The sequence below is a fragment of the Sphaeramia orbicularis genome, chromosome 18 (assembly GCF_902148855.1).
Source record: "Sphaeramia orbicularis chromosome 18, fSphaOr1.1, whole genome shotgun sequence".
Taxonomy (NCBI): Eukaryota; Metazoa; Chordata; class Actinopteri; order Kurtiformes; family Apogonidae; genus Sphaeramia; species Sphaeramia orbicularis.
This window is the reverse complement of record NC_043974.1, coordinates 17,379,130-17,401,326: the sequence shown is the minus strand read 5'-3', so window position 1 is coordinate 17,401,326 and position 22,197 is coordinate 17,379,130. Positions and strand designations below refer to the sequence as shown.

The 22,197-nt window shown below is 38.5% G+C and overlaps 2 protein-coding genes across 2 annotated transcripts; both read right to left on the bottom strand.

The window, feature by feature from the left end:
• Positions 1-1,284: 1,284 nt before the first annotated feature.
• Positions 1,285-21,564, bottom strand: c18h4orf54 (chromosome 18 C4orf54 homolog). The gene is made up of 3 exons (XM_030162883.1): positions 21,541-21,564; positions 14,566-19,258; positions 1,285-1,395 (listed from the first exon to the last, which is right to left on the bottom strand). Exons 1-2 carry the CDS (start codon positions 21,562-21,564, stop codon positions 14,576-14,578), a joined length of 4,707 nt encoding a protein of 1,568 aa, XP_030018743.1. The 3' UTR covers positions 1,285-1,395; positions 14,566-14,575.
• LOC115438208 (nuclear factor 7, brain-like) lies at positions 3,442-5,377 on the bottom strand. The gene has a single exon (XM_030161649.1). It carries the CDS (start codon positions 5,204-5,206, stop codon positions 3,797-3,799), a length of 1,410 nt encoding a protein of 469 aa, XP_030017509.1. The 5' UTR covers positions 5,207-5,377; the 3' UTR covers positions 3,442-3,796.
• Positions 21,565-22,197: the final 633 nt, after the last annotated feature.

Below are 22,197 nucleotides of genomic sequence, written 5' to 3'. Positions count from 1 at the left end.
TAGTGCCTATTAATACTGAGCCAAATGATAATTACCATTTCTGCACCTGGTACAAATAAGGTCATGAACCAGTTGATAACTGGTGTTAAAACATACTAATCCTCTGCACTAAACTGAAATTCACAGATACACCTCTCTTTAATCACTGAATAACAAATTCAGTCTCAAACTCATTCTCTGCCCTGTACTTTTGTTCATGTTCATGTAGAATTAACAACAAATAATGATATAAAAACAATATGATAATGCATTTAGGAGCAACATTTAGACCAAACAGTGACTTCAGCCCAGTGTCTTTACTGAGAAAGGCACTACAGTGTTCTTTAGTTTCCTTTTACTCTTCAAAATATGTTCATTTCATAAAAACAGTGACTTTTTAGAAACTGCAGCTGACTGCATTACTTAGAAACAAATGCTTAATGTCAAATTCTTCATGTTTACAGTTTAATAAAGTAATGCTGCTGAACAAATTCTGCAAAATAATACATTTATGGACTGGCCAGCAGATCCACAGAGAGCTTTTTTAACATATAAATCAATACGTCACTCAAAAATATTCATTTTATAATCACTTAAAAACAGTCAGAAATATTAAAGAAAGTACAGATGAATTAAAAATGTCACAAGGATATTCTCTAAAGGTTCCTGCTGTTCTTTAAACTGTAATAGGGGTGCATTGTTTCATATAAATCCATCTGTTTTTTGTTTATTTCAAAACTTTTATACAGTAATACTTTTTATTTCGAGGGAGTTTTTTTTCTGTGTGACCAGACAAGAATAAAGCTGATCTAAACCAAATAAAAGTTGCTCAATGCAGTCATTTCTGTAACAATAGGCTTATTTTAATAAATGTAATAAAATGAGACATGCAGGATATTGCACTGATGTTATGATTGTGATTTTAATTGTTTATTTAGACATGATTCTCTTGACAAAAATAATAATTTTGAAGTAAATTCCTTACATTATTTGTCATTATAAGTGTATGTGCAGAAAGGTGTCAAATTAAACGAAAAAACAGCGTAAAGTGTATTAATTAGACGTTGGTCCATTCTGATTTATACTTGTCTGTACTTTTATTTATTGTATCTTATACTTAATCTTTTACATCTCTTTATTTTATTGATTTATTTATTTATTTCACCTTTTGCCAGCTGTTTCATACATAAACTTAGACTAGAAGAGACCTCTCCCATCAGGTTTTTTCCTTTAACTTGTGACCCATCTGAATTGTCTGATTTAAATGAATACATACGTACACACACTCTGTACATACTATAAAAAAAAAAAAATCAGACGTGGCATTAATATTTTAAACATAACCCTGAAACCGTAATAAAATGACAAAGTACAGTGAAGAAACAGAGCAGTCCAACATCCACCCAGAGTTCAGCCCTGTTAAGAACCAAGGAGACAAAAACACACAGTGAGATACATCACATTCATTAGATATGTTTGTAAAATATAATCTATAACTAAGTATATTTAATATATAGATAATACAAAACAGGAAGAACAGATTCAATGATACCATTATCACTAACATTTTAATACATTCATTGATAAACAAAGGTGTTGTTGGGTCTATAGAGAGTTAATAATGACAAAGTTACTGATCTGGGGCAGCGCTAAATCCACATTTTACGCAGGCTGGTGCCCTGTTCACACTAATTTTGATATTTTTTTTCATCAGTTTTTAACAAATTCTGTCCATGTGACCTGGCTGTTACATATTATGTCTGTTCGAATACATAAAAATGACTACAAACTGGTACAAATGCTCAGAAAAAACATTATTTCTGTTAAAACTGTGGATAAAACTGGACATAACAGTAACAAGGTGAAGCAAAAACTAGGTAACAAATAAACTTAAGTGTTGGTTCAGGATGTCAATGTGTCTTCTTTACAGTATGGGATTTTTGCCATGTAATGTTTATGATCTCGATCGACTGCAGGTCAAACACTGATTCATACATTTGGATTTGATGTTTCAGATGCAGCTTCATCACTCAAAACCATAAGAAACATAACCTGCACAAAATGGGATGTGACGCTGTTTTCAGTTCTCTGTTTTCCCTGTCCACACATAAGGCTTTCAGACAGACATGGTTCTGGTTCTGTCTTTGTTCTGGAGTCTCAGAACCTTGGAACCAAAGTAGGAGGACATTACTCCACTTTTCCACATTATCGTCTTCTACGACCAGCACGTAGCTCTGCCAGTGTGAAGGCCCCATCAGATAAACACAAATACATTTACAATAATCTAAACTTCTTCAAAATCTCTGTTTTTGTGTCCTAAAATGTGTGAATAAGAGGCCCAAATATAGAGAAAAATACCTGTTTTACAAAATATCTGCATTAGTGTGTAGGGGTATAAAGCAAAGTTCTCAAATTTTTTCAAGTTAAGACCCAAAATAAAAATAAAAAATAAAATAAAATAAAGTCTGAAATGTACAAAAATCCACCATGATTTGCCATCACAACTACATTAATAAACTTCAGATGAAGAACACAACAAATTATGCATTACACATGTAGATGAATTCACAATTCCTTACATCCCTGCAATAATCAGATTTACTGAGTGTAATGTGATTATTTTACCACCTGATAAAAGCAGTTTATAGACTTTTAAATAAACAACTGCACCACTTTCTTGACTATATCTTACCCCCTCACTTCACCGCTTTTCTGAGAACTTTTTATTTTTCACTACCCAGGTTTCAACACAAATATCTCTACTTTCTACCCGTTACATTATTAAGGTTCACAACTTTAGCATTAATGCATTTGAGACGAATTATCAATAATTTCTATTTTGTAGTGCTGTATGTTTTCCTAATAATAAGACTGATTTCAAACTAAAGGTACAAGGCTGGAGAGTCAGCTTGTGACTGAAGGGTCACCAGTTCGACTCCCCAGACAGGCAGAGAGTTGTTGGCTGATGTGCTCTTGAGCAAGGCACTTAACCCCCCATTTACTCCTTCGGTGCCTGACATGTCGACACCACTGTTGCTAGTCTGCAGTGTGTGATCCATGATCTAGTGATGGGTCAACTGCAGAAGATCAGTTTCGGTGTGTGGTGAATGTGACGACCACAAAAGTATTATTTGTGTCCTGAAATGTTTAATTTTGAATGATTGTCTTTTCTTTGTTGCCCTGCCTCATCTTTTTTATCCAGTCTTTTTTCTAGAATTTATCTGTTTATGTGGTGCTGCTGCTGTGGTACCCATCTCATACTCAAAGCGCGTACAGAGGATCCATTATTCATTCGCTCTCACATTCCCCCTCTGGTGGTGGTAAACTACATCTGTAGCTAGGCATACTGACAGAAGCGTGCCGCCTACGGCCCCTCCGACCACCACCAAACATTCACACGCATTCATACACCAGTGTGAGGTAGCAGCACTGGAGGCAAGGAGGTTGAAGTGTCTTGTCCAAGGACACAACAGCACATGGACAGAGTGGGATTCAAACCGCCAACCCTTCGGTTATTGGATGACCCACTCTGCCATATGAGCCATGGCCGCCCCCATGAAGATCAGATGGTGCCTTGGTGAAACTAGCAGTGCAACATAACTAAACAGAAAAAGCATTAGAATGTTTACATTTTTGACACTGAAACCTGATTGTACTGATAAACTGTTGCACTAAACAGCAAAGTGCTGTTTGTAAAGTCTACTTTAGTTGGAGCTAGAATGTATTATTATTGTAATATTCATTGTATTTTATTTGTATGATGTGAGGTTCAGTTAGAAATATAAACAGGTTTGCCTCATGTCATCTTTATAACCATCTACATCTCCAGCTGTGCAGTAATATTCATGGGGGATATTTTCAGTTGCATTAGATGTGCCATGCTAAAGAAGGGAAACACCTTCTCAGTGAAAGCAGGTGTGAAAGTGAAGATATTTGTGTCAGTGTCTGGATCTGAGAATGACAGTTTTTTCCTGTTCATGTCCAGATGCACCCTGATCCTCTGGAGAGGCTTGTTTAAAGACAGAACCCCGTCAATAGATGGTGGGGAGTATGCTCTGTATTTACCATCCTTGAACCAAAATCCCCAGTATCCATTACTAATCTCCCCCTTCCTTGGGGTAGACTCTTCGATCACTCCCACTGACCATTCCAGATTGCCCCCAATCTTAACCTCCCAGCTGTGTGTCCCTGAGGTGAACCCTTCAGATCCCAGCACTGTAGAATAGTCTTGAAACCTCTCTGGGTTTTTGGGAAGCACCGTCACATTGTCCAGTTTTTCAAATTTCACGCTCCTCAGGTCATCTGACAGGAGAAGTTTAGAAGAGGCAGTGTTTGGATCCAGAATCACAGGCGTGTAGGAGACGATCTGCTTCATCTTGTTCCAGATGTTGAAGTCCAGGTTGCCCACATGTTTGGCCACGTCTATCAGAGTTCCAGAGGGCAGTTCTGGATCCACAGTGGGGTGGAGCTCCTGGACTCGTTTGACTGAAGCTTTGTAGTTCTGCAGGAACAAGACGTCTTCACTTCTCAGCTCCTTCTCTGTGGCTTGGATTGTGTCTGACAGAGCCACCATTTCTACACTCAAAGCTTCAATCCTCTGCTGCATCATGTTGCACTTCTGTTGTGCTTCATTCCACAGGGCATCAATCCTGGCCTGTTCTTCCTTCAGCAGAAACTCCTTCATTTTCCCAAACTCTTCGTTAATCTGCTTCTCTGTGTGTTTAGCCTGGACAGAAATGTACTCAGCCGTCTGATCCCATTCTACTTTAACTTGATTAAAGCGCTGCAGTTTCTCCTGTAAAAGTTCAAGGGATTTTTTGACACAGTCTTTGTAATCCTGTGCAGCTTCATCGATGGGTTTGAATTTGTGTTTTTTGTGTGTTCTGGAATCTCGACAAACCACACACACGGGCTCCTGATGATCCAGACAGAAGAGCCTGAATTTCTCCAAGTGCTGACTGCAGAGGGCCTCAGTCTGTGCAGAAGGCTTGTCCTTTAGTGTCAACTCACGCATTAAAGCTTCACATACATTCTTCAGCACTAGGTTACGGGGTGGATCGTCTTTGGAAGTTCTTCTTCTACAAACTGGACACTGAAGTGGTTGCTCTGCCCACCAGTTGCGCAAACAGTTCTTGCAGAAGCTGTGGCTGCATGACAACACCACAGGATCTTTGAAGATCTCCGAACAAATTGGACAGGAACAGGCCATTTCTGACTGAGTAGCCATTCTGTGTCAAAAATTCAGTTCTATAAACTAAAGCTTTCTGAAAGTTGCTTTCACTGTCACTTTTACTCACAGTTCTTATAAAGTTATCCTTCGGTTTGTGAAGCCAGTGCTGGTTTGATCGTAGTATTTCACTAAATCCACAGCTCAGATAGTCCAAATCTCCTCCTCTGTCCTCCCTCAGGTAAATGGATATGTTTGCCTCCTTGTGTCTGTCATTTGACGTGTGTCTATTTCCTTAATTCCTGTCAGATTGTGGGTGGAGTCCGTCCAGGTCACCCACAGCATTCTTTTAATTTTATTTTCACATTGATGGCTGAAATGACAGTGATGCTACTGTAAGTATCACATGTGAAGGCAAAGCATGAACAGATTACTTAGTAATTCATATTGATGTTTATAATTTCTGTTTATATTTATTAATGTGCATTACAATATAGTCACTTTACATGTTTTTTCTAGTGGAAAATGTATAAATCTTTTGTATAAATGTACATAATCCGGGTATTTGACGAACCATTCTACCTCCTGAGCCACAGCCACCCTTAAATGTAGGGGGGCAATTTTCCAACAAGAGCTTCATATATAAAAAGATGCCAATGTCTATCTTGTCTCTTGTACAATACAAAATATAGTACATAATAGAACAAAATATAGTTACCCAGGTCTCAGTTTTGTAGCATAAGAAAGATAAAAGAATAAAATATAAAATAGAATATATACAAAATAAATAGGGTAGAATAAAAACAATATGAAAAAAAAAAAAACAATAAAAAAAAATTCTTGATATGTATAAAATTACACAGTATACAGCAACAGTACAGCTAAAATGATGGTGCATGTCGCAGCAGCAACAGTGAAATACTTATGAATATTTTCCTCCTAAATTCCTGAAATGCAGTTCTGAGTCAGTGGAGTCTCTCACTCTACAAATAGGTCTGAAAGAAAAACAAAAGTCAACTCTGAACTGGTACTTTGACCTCCTTTCTGTCCTTTCACTTCAGAAGCCTGACTCTTGAACATGCAGACTTTCAGACTACTACTGTACTTTGTACAATACAAAATACAATGATGTGATAGGCATCACCAGTGATAAATTTCAATACAGTGATACGCAAAGATTAGATGTTTCACTGTTACAGACTGAAAACTGCCTCAACCACCAGGGAAAAAATTGAAGACATTTCACAATTTATTTAAATAATTCTCTCATAACTAGGTCTGCCATGTTTTTCTTGGCTTAAAAATGACACTGGAGCTTTAAACCAGGGTGGACAAAACAGACAATCTGACATAAAACTACTGACATTAAAGGTTAAGTATGTAATCTTTAGTGACATCTAGAATGATGAGGTTGCAGGTTGCATTCCTGGCCTCAACACTAGCCAGCACTAAAAATAGATCTTGCTCAATCCACAATCACTATGGAGTAGAGAAAAAAATGTCTGTATGTTGCATTTCTTCATATCAGTCACATTTGTCTTTGGTGGCATTAAGCCCACGGAGCGGTGACAGAGTCTTTATTGTATTGTAAAAGTGAGTTCTGCAAATGTTAACAACAAACCCCAACAGAACTAAGCAAATCTGCCAAATTTCATCAAAACTTGCCATTTTATTCCAGTGAGAGTGAAGTTATTAGATCATGCAGCGAGAGGAACAACAGTTACACACTGATCGTAGAAGACGTCAGGGCTCAAGTGCAGGATTCCTACATCCTGGAGCCACAAGAGACTGCAACTCATGTTCTGGGCTTTCTGTGAAGGAATTACTAAACCTGGTGCCCACTCACACATACCTTAACGCTGGGTGTCACCTGTTACGAATTTATCTGCTCTGATCATCAGTGGAAACTTGTAGTAGGTGGTGCTTCATGCTTCAGTCAGCTGATAATGTTTATCATAAGCCTTTGAGTTTAATGTTTGACTAGAGTCTGTCTGCATTTCAGTATTTTTAAGAAAAACAATGAGAATATTTTTTAACTTGTTGGATTCTTGCATCCCATCTGACAAACCTATGACACTCAGCTGAATTACCCATGTAGCTGAATTACCCTCATACTCCACTCAAATCCAGTTCGTGTGCAAAACACAAAGGAGAAGGAGACTTAACCTCCTAAGAACCAGGAAATGTCAGCAAAGTACAAGCTTTTTTTGTTTTTTATTAAATAAGTGCTTATATTGGAAACATCATGATGCAACAGTTTTTTCAGATGCAGTTTTTAAAATTTATATGGAATGTCCTTTGTGGTGGACAGTTTTCTTTTCTCTTTTTTTGTGTAAAGTTGTGAAACTCTTATCCACTAATGTGGACAGAAAACCCATAGCTGGGTCTTAGGAGGTTAACGGAGGTATAACAGGTTGAACAGGACTAAAGAGCAGGTTAAGTGTCTCAATCACCCGTTTTGTTCATTCTAGAGTCCTGAAGGCGTCAGTATTTCACTGAAGACCATTTGCAAATCAGCAAAAATCATTCAATCACGTCAAGTTGAGAAAATAAAACAATTCTGATCGGCTACTGCATGCCAAAAATGGCATCTTCTAATCCTCCAATGAGAGCACAGCCTCATTTCACTGGTTTGCCAAGAGTTTTCAGAACCAAATACACACTCATTTAACCAGGAAGTGAAGATATTCACACAGAAATGAACTAAATATAGTTAAAAAAATCTTCAGTAAATGTTAACATGGACTTGAGTATTGTGTCATGATAATTTAAACATGTTTTTTATTTCAGAGACATTTTTGCTCAGATTAATATGTTTAAAAGCCAAGAAAACACAATAATTCTTATGTTTCGGAACTCTACAATCGTAATCATGGAGCGGTGGCTCAGAAGGTAGAGCATATCGTCCAATAACCAAAGGGTTGGCTGTTTGAATCCCGCTCCGTCCCAATCATGTGCTGTTTGTGTCTTGGGCAAGACATTTCACCCACCTTCCTCCGGTGCCACTAACACTGTGTATGAATGTTGGGTGGTGGTCAGAGGGGCCGTTTGGCACAAACTGACAGCCACGCTTCCATCAGTCTGCCACAAATGTAGTTTACCACCACCAGAGTCTGAATGTGAGAGCAAATGGATCAATAATATAAAGCGCTTTGGGTGCCTATAGAAATCTAATCCATTATAATCTCAGACTTTATTTATCTATTCAGCTTTATTGTCATTCGATCAATAGTACAAGATAGAACAAAATGTAGTTACCCAGGTCTCAGTTTTGTAGCATAAGAAAGAAAAAGAGAATAAAATATAAAATGGAACATATAAAAGGTAAATAGGGTAGAATAAAAACAATATGCGAAAAAATGATAAAATAAATTCTTAATATGTATAAAATTACACAGTATGCAGCAACAGTGCAGTTAAAATGATGGTGCATGTCGCAGCAACAGTGAAATACTTATGAATATTTTCCTCCTAAATCCCTGAAATGCAGTTCTGAGTCAGCGGAGTCTCTCACTCTACAAATAGGTCTGAAAGAAAAACAAAAGTCAACTCTGAACTGGTACTTTGACCTCCTTTCTGTCCTTCCACTTCAGAAGCCTGATTCTTGAACATAGACTTTCAGACTAGCGACTATCTGTTTACTTTACTAATATAACTGAGCTGCCCTGTATGTGGGTCTCATTCTCAGATGTGAAGGGGAACTCCAAATGTTCGGCCGTGGCTATGTTGCATGCTGTGTTTATGTAATTGCTGATCAGAGGCCATGTGAACCTGGCTTCTCACTCTCTCTGTCTTCAAATGACTGGTCCTAAAATAAGCCCTCCGACCCCACAGCGACTCTGACCTGCCAGGCAGCCCGCTGATGTCCAGCAGCAGCTGAGGCCATGAGTGTATATACTCACAACAAACGCCTGCCATTTCCTGACCTTTTACTCCTCTCACACTCACTATGTCCACTGCGCCACACACCTCGCACATCGGAGAATCTCATATCAGAATAATCCTCTTCACCTCTGCTCTGATATCACAGTTCACAGATTAGCTTGAGAGTGCTGAGCTGCCGCCTGTGAACTTTATAATAACGCTGCATCTCTTGGGTTTTCATGCATGTTGAGCCTTGAGGATGTGTTATATATTCTAACTCCCCATTACATTCACATTAAACTAAAAAAAAATCATTTATTGTGGCTATTAATGGTAATTATCCACCTACATATGCTATCGCCAGTTACATTTAGTGCATTTTTAATATTCATGGGCAAAAAATCTCAAGTAAGCACCAAAAATATCTACACAAACAGGAGTTTTAGAATAAGCATTAGTAATGGCTGCTATTTTAAGTATAGCAGCAACACTAAAATAATAGAAAGATGTAAGAAAAAGGAAAAAATTATTGTTTTCTGAAGGGAATCCAGCCAATGACAATCACTGTCTTCCATTAAAACAACAAAAAATGTCAAAATAATAATTCTGTGATTGCTGACTGTAATGCAACTACTGGATTTCATGATGTATTACAGCAGGGGTGTCAAACTCATTTTAGTTCAGGGGCCACATTCAGCTAAATTTGATCTGAAGTGGGCTGAACCAGTAAAATAATAACATAATAATATGTAAATAGTGTCAACTCCAAACTTTTCTCAATGTTTTACAGTGAAAAAAGTAAAAATATATGATGAAAATGTTTACATCTACAAACTATCCTTTCAAACAATGTGAATAACATGAAAAAAACGATAAAAAATTGTAATTTTAACATTATTACGCTTTAGTTTATCATTTACACATGTACATTATAACTTACACGTCACAGTGGATCTACAGATACACAAAATATTTAGTAACAGGCAGAATATTATAGACATTTCAGGTTGTATTTACATTTACAAAGAGAAAAATTTGAGTTGTTAATATTTATAGGCTATTATGAGTTTGAATTGGTCTGAATGTGGAACCTGAATTAAAAGGATTGTTAATATCTTCAGTGTAATTTTTGCATTTCACAAATTCATCCCAGGGGCCGGACTGGACCCTTTGGTGGGCTGGATTTGGCCCCCGGGCTGCATGTTTGACACCTGTGTATTACAGTATTTCACCATTTATTACTGACATAATGAGATTGTGGCCCAATGATGTGTGACTTAATTTTCTTAATTCTAGCACAAGATAACTGATCTGGCAACCTGTTCTAAATCACATAAAAGAGGTAGATCCCTCACTTATTCCATAGCAGTCTTATTGATACGAGTCTGTGACTAATATCTGTGTTCCTTATTTTTTATTTATTCATTATTATTGTTAATTATCATCTTTTTTATGGTGCAACAGGATGGGAATGTTCATGGGTTTAGGTATAAAAAACAAACAAAAAAACGATGGCTGTTTTATGCTTTTCTGGATGACTCAATATGTAATAAAAACACTTTGAAAAAAGAGAAGATGACTGGTCTTTTTTTTTTTTTGCTGCGTTGCTCTGTTCACTTCAGATTACATGCGGATGCAAACCTGAAAATGTGCTCAAACATCAGCTTGACAGTGGTGTAAAAATATAAATGTTTAGGTGATTTACAATATATATTTTATAAGTTTATATTTGCTAAATATATCTTTTGCATCTTTAACTGAAAATGGTTGGAAACCCCAAATGTTATGGGTAACTAAACAACACAGCACTGCAGAAGTGGGAGTATAATATGTTATAATTAAGGTATTGGATACTAATATTTGCAAGAAGAAATGAGTATGAGCTTCAAAAGACACAAAGACAGTGACCAACCTTCCAAATGATTAGATCAGGGGTGTCAAACTCATTTTAGTTCAGGGCCACATTCAGCTAAATTAGATCTGTAGTGGGCCAAACCAGTAAAATAATAACATAATAATATATATATAATGTCAACTCCAAACTTTTCTTTACATTTAAGAGCGAAAAAGTTCATTTACATTATGAAAAGGTTTACATCTACAAACTATCCTTTAAAACAATGAGTAACATTAACAAACTGAAAAAATAAGTGTAATTTTAACAATATTCTGCCTCAGTTTATCATTTACACATTTACATTATAATATTAAAAAAAATACACAAAACATTTAATAACAGGCAGAATCTTGTTAAAATTGATCTTACTTCTCTGACGACATTTCAGGTTGTTCATATTTGTTCAGGTTACTCAAATTTTTTGCGAAATTACACTTTGTTTTAGTGTAAATACATGAAAATATTTACATTTACAAAGAGAAAAATTTGGAGTTGTCATCATTTCTAAGTTATTATGACCATATTTTACTGAATCCTGCCCACTTGAGATTGAATTGGTCTGAATGTGGAACCTGAACTAAAAGGATTGTTAACATCTTTGTGTAATTTTTGCATTTCACAAATTCATCCCAAGGGCCAGATTAGGCCCCCGACACCTGTGGATTAGATCATTAAAACAAAAAATTAATAACTTCCATAATTATCATAAACACCATGACTAGTATACTGTATTTATTTCTAAATATAGCACTAAAGCTATCATTTTATTGAATCCACAATATTGGAGATAAATTAATGTACACTCCAGTCACTGTAGTTTCAGCTCAAGTTACTTTTTGCTGAAACACATCGTTCATTCTGTCATCAGATAACAGCATTTTTTTTATTTTTATTTTTTACAAAGTCCAGTACTCCATATAGTGAATGCTACCAGCACTAATGTTTTATAAAGTTTCTGTGTCTCAGTCTGTTTTATCCTTTCTAAAATGCAAATAAATGGATGTTTTTTACATCTTAAATTGTATCATACAACTAGGAAAATGAAAATGTTCATTGCTATTAATTTTGTCAGAATTTGTCTTTAAAAACTACCTCTTAAGTTCATTCAGTGTCTCAATTAGGAGGTAAAAAAAGCAGCTAGTATTCACCCATATGCTCTATTTCATCACACAAATCCTGACTGGAGGCATACTTTTGATAAATAATGAACTGAATACAAAGGACATACTAAAACATTGCAGAAAAGACTGAGATATCCTACAATTCTCATATTGTAATCAATGGCATCTATTTTAACCTCTCTTACCCACAGACTTGTTGCGTACAGTGACCAACTTGATTATAAAATATTTAAGAATACCTTCAGGTAATATCTAGGTCTGCAGAGATGAGTTCTCTTAATAATGTAGTTGTTGTAGTCCTGGCTCACATTAGCACTAAATGCACCTCTTCTTACAAACGTGTTGCTACAAGAAGGTGTGTAAATCACTCTGTCCTCATGAAATCTACAACATAATATCTCAGGAGCGCTAGAACAGAATGACACAGAATTTGGCACAAATATTCACAAGATCTTGGCAGTCAAAGGTCAAAGGTCAAAACCGCTGTAACTATTCTTGTGAATACGATATCTAAAGGACACATTTAGATCATTTCTTTGACTCAGGGATGAAGTGATTATATTTAGGTGGTCTAAAGTCAAGATAGTTGCAACCACAAAACAATTTTTGGGCCTAACTGCTCATATCTCAGATAAGTACATGAACAGATTATGATACAAAGATAGTGGACGCATCTGATTAAATTTCTGGATCTTGTTTTTAAAATTTGTATAACTCAAGTGCAGATTTTAGATTATTATTATTATTATTATTATTATTATTATTAAGGAGAAAAGTTAGTGTTGATGTTACCATATGGACCAGTGTAAACGGTGGTAAGTATATTAATATTTTTGTTCATTCTTTTAGATTTTCTGCAAACTTTTCCTGTCTTTTCCTGTAAGTTAGTGATTATTTTTTATAGTTTTGGTAATAATACTTATTTAACATGCAGGAGTACTTTGTGTGATCACAAGTTACAAGTGCTGGGAACCACTGGGTTTCCTAACTTTCTAAATCTATTAATGTTGCAGAATATTTCTGCATTATCATGTAGCTCTGAAAGGTCAAGTTCTTATAAGCTCATCAAACAAGCCTATGTTTTTAGATTTGTGATAATGTACACTGTTGCCTTTAAAGTTGGAATAAAATATTTTTACCTCTTCTGATTACATGACTGTGACAATGTGATTTATTCTTAATAGATAAAGTATAATTGGGACTCCGTATGTACTCACTAAAACGGGTCAAAGGTTATTACTAATGTGAATAAACAAGAATAAAAACAGGAATGTGTCTGAAAACTAAAGTATTACAACTTTATGAGCAATAGTGTATTTAATAGGTAATCTGCAAGTTTTTTAAGGAATTGTTTTAGTTCAAGAAGGAATCAAAATAATAACATGAAAAGTAATGAAAGCTCTCAGACAAACATAGTGGTGTAAAAAGTACATTATTTACCTCTGACATGTAGTGAAGTAAATGTATAAAGTTACATACAATGAAAAAAAATTAACTCTAATTATGTATTTCCATTTAATTTGTCTTTAACCTCCTAAGGCACTGTCCACATTTGTGGATAAGAGTTTCACAACTTTATACAAAAAAATAAGAAAAGAAAACCGTCCACCACAAAGGACATTCCATAAAAATTTTAAAAACTGAATCTGAAAAAACTGTTGCATCATGATGTTTCCAATATAAGCACTTATTTATTAAAAAACAAAAAAAGCTTGTACTTTGCTGACATGTCCTGGGTCTTAGGAGGTTAAATACACTGTAAAAAATGACTGTAGAATTAACACCAAAAAGTTGTAAAATTGCAACATAAAAAAACTGTAAGTGACAATACAATGCAAAGTTGTTTATTTGAAAAGATTTTTGTGTGAACGATTAAATCAAATATAGCTGTAGTTTTTACAGGAAGAGTATGTGAACAAAACCAGATTTGTATGTCGAAATTATGTATTTTTATTGTTTTTAGAAAATAAAACTGTAAATTGAAATACAATGTGGTGCCGTTTAAATTGCAAAGACCATAATGTTGAAATAACGGCGTATTTGCTTTTTATATAAATGTATAAAAAAATAATAAAAATGTAAACATTTACCAATGTAACATTTTAAATTGGTAAATTAATGGGTTGGTAGAGTTAGTAGAGCAGCTCGTCCAATAACCAAAGGGTTGGTGGTTCGAATCCTGGCTCTGACTGTCCATATGTCAAAGTGTCCATGGAAGACACTTCATTGCTCCCGGTTGGACCTGGTGGATTTGGAAAGTGCTTTGGACACCATGAAGGTGGAGAAAATGTGCTAAATAAGTGCAGTCCATTTACCAGTTAAATCCAGCGTTAAATCTACATGTTTAAAATGTTAAATATACATGTTACTGAGTAAATATGTTTACAGTTGGATGTGTTTTTTACAGTATTTTTTTTGGAAACCACAGCTGCCAGTTTTTTTCTGTAAAAACAACAGGATTTTTTACAGTGTACAGTCATTGAGTAGCAGTACTTTACATTGTATTTCCACGACTGACATCGACCTGGAGAACATACCTGTCTGGCTTTATCGGTGTTCCACCACAAAGCTCATGGTCGTCCCATCAAACGAAGGCGGAGCAATGATCCGAGGCCCCTGCTGCGAGGTGATGCTGATGACCGGCTGCTTGATGCTAGAGAAGCCCTGCGGCATCCGGCCAACCACAGGCTGCTGTTGTGTCCCGGATGTGGCCTGTGAAGACTTCCCAGTGGCCATGTAGAAAGGACTCTCCATGTACATGCCTTCAGTCTGCTGAGACGACACCTTCTCGCCACTTTCTGCATCCGACTGCATCGACATCTGGGACTGGACCAGGGTCCGGGCGGGGATCACAGAAGGTGTGGGCATGAAGCCGGGGTAGATCATGTAGGTGTGTCCATATGCTCCAGGACTGAGGGCCAAGGGTGAGACCTGCATGGGCACCGGCGTCATGGGCGGCTGAGGCATGGGCACATCCACATACTGGCCTGTTTCAGGATCAAAGAGGCGTTTGGTGGTGGGTTGAACGGGGGTGTCCACCAGGTAGTAGTTTCCAGTCGTGGGATCCAGGAGCATTTTCCTTTGGGTGGTCTGGAAGGGGTCCAGGCTGGGGGCAGGTGTTATAGCAGGTGAGAAGCAGTACACCTGTGGGTGATTTGTTGTCAGGGGAACAGTGTGGTAGATGGAGGCTGATGGGGTTTCCGGCGACCGTGTTTCCATCACGATACTTGAACGTTTGGGGGACTGGTGGCTGTCTTCCTGGCCCCTGGTGCCGGACCCCACAGGTCCTGCAGGAGCGGGGTAGCTGTAGACTGATGTTTTCTCAGCGGACGAGGTTTGTTTGCTAGTTTGTTGAGGTTTGACAGGAATGGTTAGGTAGTTCTCATGGTCTGCTGAAGTGCTCAAAAGCTCCTGCACGGACCGCTCTTCTTCCTTCGATTCAACTCCTTCAAATCCACCAACTTTAGTCTGTCGGATCTTCAGGGACACCGGTAGTTTAGGGGACTTGGGGGTAAAGGTTTTGGCGCTGAACGGTGCAGTGACTGAGCTCAGTAGAGGGGTTTTTGCGGTGGTGTTTGCAGAAGTCTTCAGGCTGGAGCTGATGTTTTTACCCCCAGCGTTACTTGGAGCATTCATTGACCTCACAACAAGCTTTTCATCATGGCTGCTCGGAGACTGAAACATCTTGGCGTGGTCTTTGTCGGTGTTGGGAGACATCGCTGCTGCTGGTGGTGTTTTCTCAGCTTCTCTTTTGAGGGTCTTGTCCATGATGGAGCCTCCTCGTTCCTCCTCTGCACCTCCTTGCTCCTCGCTGGTGATCAGTGAGAGCACGTGGCTGTCTGTCATGGGATGGGGCTCGTTCTTTCTTTTCCATTCGTTTTTCTCAAACACATACAGCTGCTCCATGGTTTTCACAGCGGCCTGGAGTTTTTCAAAAGCCACCTGGTTCGACATCTTTGGTTCGGCTTTTTTATCTGTAATATCTGACGGTCTCCTTGAAGCTATTCTGCTGTCACTTTTTAATCCGTTACCTCCTTCTGAATTATATGAGTTACTTATGGGTGCCCTTCCTGCTGTCTTCTGCACTGGAGCACTTTTAGCGCCCTCTGGAGATGTGGATCTGTCTGCGTCAAACACCTCTCGTCTATCAGCCTGTTTTCCATTATTATTTGTATTCACAGATTGACATTTTATCACTATAGGAGACACAGATGTGGAATTTCTATATGGCGTTTGTTTCTTCAGCTCTAGGTGGCTGTCAGCAGTGGACACATTGGGTTTATTTTCGTTATTATCCAAAGAAACAAAGTGATAGGAGCTTTTAACCAATTTACGCACGTCTCTCACTTGATGTATGGGCGTCTGCAGCTTCCCCTTATTACTGTTATCTCTAATATCTCTGACCATGAAATGTGGAACTTTATCAGAGGACTCACCCTTCAAAGCTGCGGCCAACGCCTGGGACTTGAAGTCATCCGTTCTGAGCAGGTTGGCAGTGTTACAGCCTATATTAGGAGCGCGTAATTTGGAGACGCTAAAAGGCTCCGTTTTATTGTCTCTGACGCTCCTTAGGTTAATTTTAATTTCCGGAGATTTGGATGTGGTCACTCTCCTGGGGTCTGCAATGTATAGAGTGTTTCCAGAGCGTAGTTTTAGATCTCCTTCATCTTCACAAGGCGAGTATCTCCTGCTTTGTCCTGCTTCTCCGTCTGTGGACAGCAGTTGGATACTTGGCACAAACAAATGGGACATTTTGGTCAGTTTACCGCTGCGCGCTGTGTACTGATCCACCTCTTTGTCGTTAGTTGAGGTCGGCTTCTCCTCCTGAGTTTGATCGTTTTTATGATCCTTTTGAAACTCTAGCTCCTCGTCCTTCCAGCATCTGAATGCGCTATTTTGGCTCCGAAGCAGCGTGCTTTTAGACGCTTCCAATGCGCCTTTTTTAGTATCGATTCCAAGTTCATTTGCCGACTCCAAATTAGTTTCTTGAGCAACCGACTCCCTTCTCCTAGAGTCACTCTTAGTATCACATGAGCCACTGTCCACGATGTCCCCTAATTCATCCACGCACATTATGGCGTAGTCAGAGCTGGTCTCGGAGAACTTGGAGCTCTGTCTGTGCAGCTCTCTGCTCCCTTTTCCTTTATGGATGTCGCTGTCCTGCTGCGCCAAACACGGAGAAGGCGCATGATGGGGCTCACTGATCTCCCCTCTTTCCATTTTGCGCTCCTGCTCAAACTGCATCTTCTTAGAAATAACATTTTTGATCACGCTAGAGGCGAATATGGCTTTCTTGTGTGTGTCTTCCATGGTTTTACGGGGCGGCTGGCTGGCCCCTCTCCTCTGGCCGCTTGGCAAAGTGTTGGTAACTTCATATGTGGAACGTGATCCTGCAGCGTTTTGTGCAAAGTTCGGGGGTCTTTCTCCCCCAGACATTCCCGATTTGACATTGCAACGAAAATTCAGAGTCTCTGTGAGTGTGATCACACCACTGTGTCCCTGCCCGAATTTCCCCATAAGCTCTATTTTCTTGGTTGAAGTCGATTCGCTGTGGGGGTTACCATTCAGGGTGAAGATCTTGCTGCTGGGTGGTTTGATGCTCGCCAGCGCAATCCCCTTATAACCTCTATTCTCTATGTTTTTTGCTATCTCAAATGAGGCCGTTGAGTTTTGATGGGACACAACTCTTTGGTCCAGTCCTTGGGACATGTTCATGTTGCCATACTGCAGGTCGACAAACGTGGACCACCTGTTTATCCCTATACCATGCTCTGATGCAGAGGATTCACTTGAGGTGCTGAAATTAATGGCATCAAAGTAAGGATAAGCCAGGCTTTTGAATGCTTTGGCTGTCAGGTTGCGCACCTCCTTGTCAGCGTCGTCCAGTTCGCTGACAGCACTGGACGTACCGCTGGAATACTCCGTGACCTCTTTTCCCCTCAATTTACCGCCAAAGTGCAAGTGTCCGGGAGCAGCTATGAAACACTTCGCCCTGTCACACAGACTCTCTGCCTTCCCATCAACGCCCCTAAACACATAGCGACTCATGTCTCCGGAGCGCCTGGCATGATAAAGGATATTTTCCTTTTCCTGGATGTTGCTAGGGTCATTTATAGCTCTAGAAGTGGTTCTGATTGACAGGTGGATCTGTCCTCCGCAGCCACTGCACTGCTGCTGGGACTTAGACGCACTCTCATCTGAGCTGGTGAACTTGGCAGCGTCGCTCAGATCACTTTCATGCAGAGTGCTGACTGCTGCCCCCCCGCCTCTCGCTGCTCCATCACCGTCAAAAGCGTAATCGACAAAGGAGTACGCCTGATTATCATCCTCAAGGTCCCAACTGGCGGAGGAACCCGTCCCGAGGTCGTAGTCCCCCTCATGGTCAGAAAGCTCCGAGAGTTGAATCTCGTGCGTGGTAATGTAATGGGACTCGTCCTCCGTTACGCACGGGACACACTCACCAAAAAGCACCAAACTAACATCATCATCCTCCTCAAAGTCATCAGACTCACTCCCTCTGCTCAGATAATTATCGCTGCACTGCTCCTCTTCAGTTTTTCCTGATGTGTTTTTGTTTTCTTCCTCTGTGATCACCTCTGGTTGCGTAAAGACGCGCTCACTCTCGTCTCCTGGTTTGGGGTAATCCTCTATCTTTGCGTCCACACAAGGAGGAGCTGATGAGAGTGGAACATCCTCTACACATGCTCCATCTTTGGGACCCTTTTTTACATTTTTATCAGTGTCAGTTTCAGATGGTAACTCCTGATTTGGTTCCGTTACGCACGGAACACCTGCGCCAACGCTGTTAATAAGTACAGACATTTGGTTTCTCTGTCCCAGGCGAGACTCCTCCACCGGGTTTGTCCCTCCTTCCCTCGCGTCCACGAACTCCAAATCGACGTATTTGCTTTCGTCCTGCTTCTCCGGGGCATCCTCGACTCCGTGCGCCGGTTTTCGAGGCAGACCCTTGACCTCTTTGCGAGTCGATGTCTCCACGCAGCTTTGGCCGATCTTCATAGCTGGACCCTTGGGTTTAATCTTACATTTGGTGTCTGACAGGACAGAAAAGGCAGAGATGGAGCCCCACGGGATTCCACACTGAGGCGCAGACGTGCAGGCGGAGATGGAGCTGCGCGCAGAGCCCTGCGGCCGGTTACACAGACACTCTGATGACACGGAAGCGGTCCAAACATTCCACTTCACCGTGACACGGGGCCTAAGGCCGAGTATCTAAAAAGGGCCAGAGACATCACTAACTGTCTAGGCCACATGGTTCTCAAGTCAGGGTTCGCGGACCACTAAGGCTCCTCCACAGGAGCAGGTTTTAACTTTCATAAGAGAGGAATTTCTCAGCCCTTTCACTGGGATATAATTAGGCTGGAAGGAAAGTTAGGTCTGACCCCGAATTATTACAGCCTATACAAAACTGGCATACAATGGAATACCTGTTTGAACCTTTTCATGAATGAATGATGAGAACCTTAGTCGAGATTTTTTCCCGGAGTGTTCTTATTCCTCTTTAGACATGAAAAAACAATGCGATTGAATTTTTTTTTAACCCTCTGGTATCCCGTTCAGCAAGGCCCTTACTGAGCACCAAGTGCGCCGTTTTGGCACAGTTGTGGAATAATGTCAAAAAATTTTCACACAGTTTGTTTTTAATTCTTTTACACGTTTTTCTATTTCATCAACTTGAGCTGCAAATAAAAAATACCAAATGCTCAATAATTGTCACATTTTTTTAACCCTTTAAATGCTGTGTTTGTAATGTAAACAAACCATTGTTGTTGGGTTTTGGTTTTTTTTTTTTTTTTTTTGGATGCAAAAAACAAACACAAAAATATTTTTTTCAATATACTACATAGAAAGTGGATCACATATTATTTGATTTTTTTCATCCTGGCATATGTCAATGATTAACTCCAACATTGGTTAATTTGCATTATTATTTTTGGCGCTGGGTCAAATGTTCAAAAATACTAGTATCTGTCACCAAGTGTGCCAAAAATGCACACCTATAAATCAAACTATTAAATATGATATATTGATTTATTTTTCTGCTCTAATTTGATTTTATTTTTGTAAATTAAGGTCAGCCCTAATCATACATATCAAATGGAAGAAATAGTGCGTTTTAGGCACACTTGGGAGACAGATGCTGGTCTTGTAATTTTCTTTTGTTTACAATGTGTAAATTCTAGTTGGTGGCCAGAATTTCAAAGATCATGCACAAATGAACATCTTTTGAATTCTAATCTTATTTAAATTGTGAAAAATAATATGACGTTTTTTAACATGAAGTGCAAAGTGTGCCTAAAAGGCACACCTGGATACTAGAGTGTTAAGAAACCTGTTTTTTTTTATGAATGTAGATTTGTTTCTTTATTGTTTTAACTAAAAATAAATAAATAAATAAAAGCATTTGAATGCAAAAAATAAATACAATCCAAAAAAAATGCATTTGAACACTTTTTTTTCTTTGATTGAAGTGATTTTTTTTTTTAAATGAAAATATGTTGGGGTTTTTTTTTGGTTAAAGCAATAAAGAAACAAATCCACCTTCATAATTTTTTTTGGAGTTCCAAAAATGTCCACTCCGCTGGACACCATGTGTTCAATTTTTGAATATCAGAAAGTGATACACAAAATCATAACATTTTTAATGCAGCTAATCTGATGTTTTCTCACATTTTATCATATGCACAATTTTTTTATTAGCAATTGATTTACACTCAAACATGTCACTGCAGATCAGGTTTTTCAAGAACAGCAAAGTTACAGTAATGATCTGAATGTCAGTGTATGGGATGGTGCAAAAGTGTCCACTGTGTTAACTCATATCGAACTAAAACAACAAAACCCATGAATATATTAGAGAACAGACGTAGAACAGCCATCCACTGTAGTGACCGATATGCACGAAAGGGTTAATAATGAACACCTTATGGTCTGGTTTGAGTTTGTGAAATATTTACATGAAGACGTTAATGTAATGAAACTACAATTATACTTAATACAAGCTGGTTTCATTTCTTATCAGTCACACGTTTCCTCATTTCATACAAACAAACTGTTACTATATGTTATTTTACAGTGCAATAGATGCTTAAAATGTAAAATATGAAAAATAACAACATGCATTTACAACATAATTGTTCATTCTTTTTCATTTTATTGATGTTATTGTGCAACAGCAATAACACGACAAATAAACGGGGCCATTTTACCTATTTTTGACAATTCTTTGTATTTCTGTCCTTGTCTGTGCTTTATACTTGAGTATGCTTCCACTGTTTACTGCTTTTACTTAATAAAAATGTCTAAACACCAGTACTAAGTGAATAAATGCAGCCAAAAAACAATTCAGATTGCTTTTGTATGTTTATGTAAGTCTTATTAGTTATAATACCATGATAATTAGCTTAAACCTGCTCTAATATAGAAGTGTTAAACAACAGCTAAACAACATTTCTCTTCCACAGACCCCTTAGCAGCTGACTTTAAAAATATACATCCAGCTCAAATATAGGCGCCATGATAAAACGTGCAAACTGTTGCTATGTTAGACAGGGGGGAATGCATGCAGGGTTTTGTAACACTTCAGACAGATAAACACCCAAGTGACAACAGCTCAGCAACAACACACCCCCAAGAAGAGTGAGCTTCTGCTGCTGCTGTGCATGTTTGTCTGCTGCAGCGCTCACAGGGGCGGTGTCTGTCTCAGCAGGGGCCAGTCTGGGGGCACTGAATGTCACGGGCCCCAAGTACAACTGTGTCAGGTTTTACTGTCCTCCTAAAGCCCACTCCATACTCATATTCTGGTTTATTTTCTGCCGTTTTGGACAAAAAGCAGTTCTTAAAAAGCACCACAGTTTCCTTTTCTTTTCCTCTAATGCAGGGGTGTCAAACTCATTTTGGTTCAGGGGCCATATTTAGTCCAATTTGATCTCAAGTGGGCCACACCAGTAAAATAATGACTTAATAACCTATAAATAATGACAAACCCAAGTTTTTCTTTTTGTTTTAGTACAAAAAAAACCCCAATGAAATTATGAAAATATTTACATTTTACAAAAAAGATGTGAATAACCTGAAAAAACAGAAATTTCATTTGAAAAATTAGTGCAATGTTAACAATATTATGCCTCGACTTATTATTTATACATGTA